The sequence below is a fragment of the Sinocyclocheilus grahami genome, unplaced genomic scaffold (assembly GCF_001515645.1).
Source record: "Sinocyclocheilus grahami isolate Dianchi unplaced genomic scaffold, SAMN03320097.WGS_v1.1 scaffold1702.1, whole genome shotgun sequence".
Taxonomy (NCBI): domain Eukaryota; kingdom Metazoa; phylum Chordata; class Actinopteri; order Cypriniformes; family Cyprinidae; genus Sinocyclocheilus; species Sinocyclocheilus grahami.
The window spans coordinates 111,689-117,688 of NW_015506881.1; the positions used below are offsets into that span (position 1 = coordinate 111,689).

The 6,000-nt window shown below is 38.7% G+C and overlaps 1 protein-coding gene across 1 annotated transcript in view; it reads right to left on the bottom strand.

Annotated features, from left to right (window-relative positions):
- Positions 1-11: 11 nt before the first annotated feature.
- LOC107572118 (neurexin-2-beta-like) overlaps positions 12-6,000 on the bottom strand; it is a 25,513-nt gene continuing 19,524 nt past the window's right edge. The window contains exons 5-6 of the mRNA XM_016258534.1: positions 5,349-5,427; positions 12-2,869 (exon numbers count right to left, since the gene is read on the bottom strand). Of these exons, the coding sequence (XP_016114020.1) occupies positions 2,073-2,869; positions 5,349-5,427 (876 nt within the window). The 3' untranslated portion in view covers positions 12-2,072. The remainder of the gene's footprint in view (positions 2,870-5,348; positions 5,428-6,000) is intronic.

Below are 6,000 nucleotides of genomic sequence, written 5' to 3' on the forward strand. Positions count from 1 at the left end.
TTTTCCCTCTGTAATTGCACATATATTTAGATTTCATCTCACGGTAACACTTTACAATTACATTAAGAACGGGAATATACTTTGACCAGCATAGGTAAATGACAATTATATCTTAAAAGAACAAACAAAACAAAAACACAAACAGAAAAAAGCCCAGTCAATGACGTAAAAAAAAAAACCAAATGTAAAATGGAGGTATGGCTAGGTGTAATGCTTCATCTTTTACCAAATTCAATAAAATCCCAAAACATTATTATTATTTTTTTCCCCCAGAATTTCACATTTGAAAATCACTTCGTGTTACTGAAGTAATATCTATTGTGAATAAATTTTTTTTTTCATTTGCAGAGAAAGGACTAAACAAAAACCTCTTTGTAATAACAAGGAATGTCAATTCAGGAAAAACATATTTTCAAGTGTGAGAAATATCTAGACGGTATACAGTTTTTTTTTTTCTTCCTTTTTTCCTCCTTTCCAGGAGGTGTCATTAGATACAAAAGTCTGGACACAAGGTTGTGCTGCTTTATCCATAAAAGCCTTGTCAGTTCGCTTCTTTTCACTTTCTTAGGTTTGGGAGGTGGTGAGCTGGCATCCCGATGAGAACGGGTTCCTTTTTTCCCCTCCTAGAAGAGATGCCATACAGTTCTGAAAATATGATTTCGCCTCCGTTCTCTTTATCCTGTTTGTTTTGTAGTCTCATTCGGATGGGTATTGGGCTGTAGTTTCACACCATAGAGAATATAGGAGGCAAGAGAAAGGGTTCTCGTAGTCTTGCGTATATCTTTCTCATGCCGGAGGACGAACGAGGACAAACACTCACACACACAAGCACACACACGCATACGTACTGTATGCTCGATACACACAAACCTGTCTCCTGAAGCGTTTTCAGCAATGTCCTGTATTTACATAGATACAACATCTTTTGTCCAAGCTGATGTTCAGTTCAGGACAGTCCCGCTTTCTGAGGTCTCTTTTGTCCGCGTCGTGCTCGCCCATGGTGCTATGAATCCCTCCGGGTGAGATGAGGGTTATCAACTTTATGTAATTCATATAAAAAAAACTCTCATGGAAAGCTGAATGTGAATGCATCATGCATGGAACACAATTAGTAGCCTAACAGATCACAATGTTTCGGCACCATGAAGAGAGAGAGAGAGAGAAAGATGCCTGCTGAATGCCTTTCGTTGGCTTTTTAAAGTTCTAACAACCTTCTGAGCTGCTAGTGGAGGTGTTGCTGTCAAAGCAGGCTTCACCGTCTGATCTGCGATTCTAAGCGAGAACGTGTTTATGAAACCATGGCGGATAAACAACAAAGAAAGAATTAGAATCATGTGTTTCATGGCAGAGACAGATAAATCCTAATTTCTACACTGACAAAAGATACCAGAGTGTAAACGAATTCAGACTCTCCGGGTTTTTCAGGCTCAGTCAGAGAATGAAACAGAAAATGTGATACTATCCACCGCCTTTCCAACCGAACACGAAAAAGGTGTCAGATTTAACATCTCCACAAGAACTGATGGGAGCATCTGCTTGTCTCGTGCAAATAACTAACAAAATCGCTTCTGTTCTTCATGAATTATTACAACGAGGGCCAACGACAGCCTCGTAGAAGATCTCAATTTCATAGCTCTGTGAAGATAATATTAAACAAACGGTCAGGAATAGCACCAAAAGCTCGTGTGTGGATACATCTGTTAAACCGGCGGGTTTTCTCTCCCTGTCCATGGTGTTGGTTACTCTCCCATGGAGGCCCGCAAAACATAAATTTTTAATCGCAAAGAGGGCATTACATCATTTGGAATGTAATGGAAGATTTTCTTTAGACATGATAGAGATAAAATTACATACAACAATGGCTTCGCAAGACAGAAACGAAAGGAGGATCTATCGGTCAGTATTCCTTCCTCCTCATTCCCTACGTCCGTATCTTTCAGTTGGCAGAAAAACGTTTGGAGAAGTAAACAGAAGATTGTGTGGCTTAAATGTTTGAGGATGCAGAGGAGGTGATTTGAAGTTTTAAAATCCTCAGCACACTTCCTGTCTGTGAACCTCCTCCTCTGTCTCTCTCAGACGTAATACTCCTTGTCTTTATTTTTCTTGCTCTTGGCGGTCGTCTTTGCGACGGTGGCGGTCGTGCTCTGCGTCTTCTCTTTGACTACGGCGCCGTTGCTTTCGGATCCTGAATTGCGGTTCTGGTCCACCTGATAAGAACCTTCGTCCCGGTTGCGGTACTTGTACATGGCGTAAAGGAGGATGAGGATGCAGAGGGCAGCAGCCGCCACGATGCCGACCACCATGCCTGTGGTGCTGCTGGACTCCCTGATTACCTCCACGGCACCCGGGTGGCCTTTATCCATCAGGTCGGTGGGGTGAGCTGTGGGCACATGGGGGAAACCAGGTGGGTAGGTTAACCCTGGAGTGTGACGGGAGGACGGGGCGGGCGGTAGGAGCACCTGGTCGCGGGTATTCATTTTGCCTGCGGGGATGTGGAGCTGGTTGGGGTGTGAGGTGGGGCCGGGGACTGGAGGACGGTGGTCACTTGGGCTCTGACCTCCGCTCTTGCCCACGGCAGGGGGCGGCGGTAGGACCGTCCTGTCTGTGACCATGGGGGAGTTTTTGTAAAAGTCCTCGTCATCGGACTCCGTCATTTCTCCGGAGCCAAAGGCCGATACCTCCATGGGGTCGCCGCAGTCCTCCTGGTCCGGAGGGCATGGCGGGCGGAGGTCGGACAGAACGAGGGACTCTTTGGTGGTTTGGAGAGGGGTCAGGGATGTGGGGGGGGCAGGGATGGCGGGGTAACGGGTGGCTATGGGAAAGGGGTCTTGGGTGTCCACAGTAATTATAGGCAACACAAGTTCACCTCCTGGGATGGGAGAGGAGAAAGGGTGAGAGGAAGAACAATTAGTAAGGACTCGAGAATATCTACATGCATATACACGCGCACTCTATTAGTTTTAGATTTAGAATTCTATTCTGTGGAATTTATTCTAAGACAAAGATTCTACACACAATACTTTATATTCACATGTAAAATGCTACAATATTTTCTAAACCTATTCAAATGACTAACATATATATATCTAGATCACTACAATAACATGTAAAACAGAACCAACTCATATCTTGAATAGCTCTTGGCTCTTCTTTGGTTAAACAAGATAGCAAACCATTGAGTTTGGGTCACTTACATTAACAAATAGGCCGCATGATTTTTGCATGGAAAAAAAGCAAATTACAAAAAACAAAGGTGTGTAAGATGGTCCCTTTAAAATCACAAATTTTCTCCCCTTCATACTCTGACACACTCATCTGTTTTCTAGCCTTTCATTTGACTTGTATAAATACAGATTTCACTTTGCAATGATAAAATCCTCTGCATATGTGCACTGTGTGATAAGTTAAATGCCGTCTCAAAATCTAGTTAGCTAATTTCTGTCTAATGCCTATATATGGAATTATCTATATAAATCTTATTACAAACAAAATGGAAGCTTGTGAGTGGATCTGACTGATCTGAGATGCAATTTAAAGGCAGAAACGTAATAAAAAAGCCACTAACATGGCACTCAAATTCTGATTCTGATGTTGGCATGTGATTAAGCTAATTTGAGCTAAGTTGAGTATAATGCACACAGACAGCCAAACATTTTAATGATATACGCTACTTTTCAAATGTTTGGGGTCAGTAATTTTTTTATACTTTTTTCAGCACATACAGTAAAGCCATATATAATTTTAGAAAAAATGTATATTTCAAATAAATGTTCTTTTGAACTTTCTATACATCAAAGAATCCTAAAAACATGTATCATGGTTTCCACAAAAATATGAAGCAGCACAACTGTTTTCAATATTGATAAAATATGTTTCTTAAGCACCAAATTAGCATATCAGAATGACTTCTGAAGGATCATGTGACACTGAAGAATGCATGAATGACTGCTAAACATTCAGGTTTGCCATCGCAGGAATTAACTACATTTGATTTATTTAGTTATTTATTTATTTTAAATGGTAATAAAATGAATCACAATATTACTAACTATATACACTATACTTACTGTATTTTTCTGTATACTGTATCAAATAAATGCAGCCTTATGAGCATAAGAAACTTCTTTCAAAAACATTAAAAGATCTTGCCAACCCCAAAATTCTGATAGTTAGTGTAAGGCTGCTTCATTATGACACATTAATAACATTTTTTATACTTTAATTTAAAAATATTTCTCTTTGAAGCTTGTCACATCACATTATGGGATTGCCTTCTCTATGAAACAAACAAGTTATACCGCTTCAAATTATTTGAAAGTTTTTGAGTGTCAGGAGTGTGCAAATGATGCACAAAAAAGCTAGGCAGGCAGCTGACTAGATTTTGAGACAGAGCCAATAAATAGGGCTGTTGTAGCAATTATTTAATAAGAAATGTCTGTTAATATGTTTAATTTCCAACATTTCATTCAACTAAAATAATCTGAAATGAAACTAAAGGCTTGGACAAATGTCAAACAGCAACAGCTGATTTTCCAGATGGGCCATCAGAAAAACCTCAACCACTCTACGACACTGAATGATTGCAACATAATGCACAATCACAAGAGCAATAGCTGAGCACAGCGTAATAATTCCATGTACTATGCAACACGGCTTGAAGTCACACCTACTTTACTGATATATGAATACTTACAGCGGAACCCAACGATGGAGTGGAATGGTCACTAAACGTTATGAATAGCCCAGATGGTATAAGGCCACCCTTCAAGCAATATAACCCTTAGTCTAAGCTCAGCCAGATCAGCTCATAATGTAGTTCCTAAATGATCTGCTGAGCTCTAAAGCATACGTCTTTGTTCGTAGCATCTATAGGGTTAATATGGGGGAAGAGTGCTAGTAGAAAAACATTATGGGAAACAGAATTTACATTAGGAACACAAATTCAAATTGCACTTGTGTAAGTCTGAAACTTATATTTTAGACCCAACTGCTGAAAGTTATTTCCAGAATATTTGCCAGAATTTCATTTTACATATAAAACATGTTTTTACTGAACACATAAGACATTACAATTATATAAAATAACATCTTAAAAATTAACAAACAAATTAAAAACGATTCGAATTGAAGTTCTAGTGAGATTTAAAATGAGGAATTATCTACAGAACTGCAGTATATCCAACCGGAATATATCCATAAGCCATTAAAAACCTCTGCTTATTTAAAAAAAAAAAAGTGAATTTTTTTTAAAGAAAGTAGTTTGATCTGATGTTTGTGCTGCTTGTGAGCGCCTGGAGCTTGTGTGGGGTCTGTATGGCCTCAGTGCTGCTGTGTGTGTTTGTACTCACCAGTGCCCGGCTCACACTCCTCCAGATCCTCATCATCACTGGGACATTCGGCTGATGCCACCAGCAGGTCATCGGAGTTCTGAAAGTGAATACAAGTACAGATGGTTCATTTTTCCAAGTTTGGAGGCAGATTGCATTTAATTTTATTTCTCTACAACATTCTCTGCAAGCAGTCTGAAATTGTTGATTTATTTGGCCAGATTTCTTTTAAGCCCACTGCTTTTGTCATATTTTGCCACTTATGCCCCAGGGGTTGTTTTTATTAAAGTGAACAGTTTTCAGCTTTTTTCACATTAAAACTTTTCAATAACTTTTAATTACATTTTTCTACCTTTCAAATACCTTTTGATATTATAGTTTTACCCTTGACCCAGACTTTCAGAAACTATAAAAAATTACTATAAACATGAATGATTAAAATGTTAAATCAATGATGATTTCAACAAAGAAATAATCAACAAACAATTTCAATATTTTTTTGTGTGATTTATATAAATGTAAAAATTACAGTTGCCTCAGCTATTTTCACCACAATAAACAATTTTTTTATAAATCTTGCTTACCAGGGAGACAACAGTGTCAGTCAAGAGCATATCTGATACAAAATAAGAGAATATATATATATATATATATATATATATATATATATATA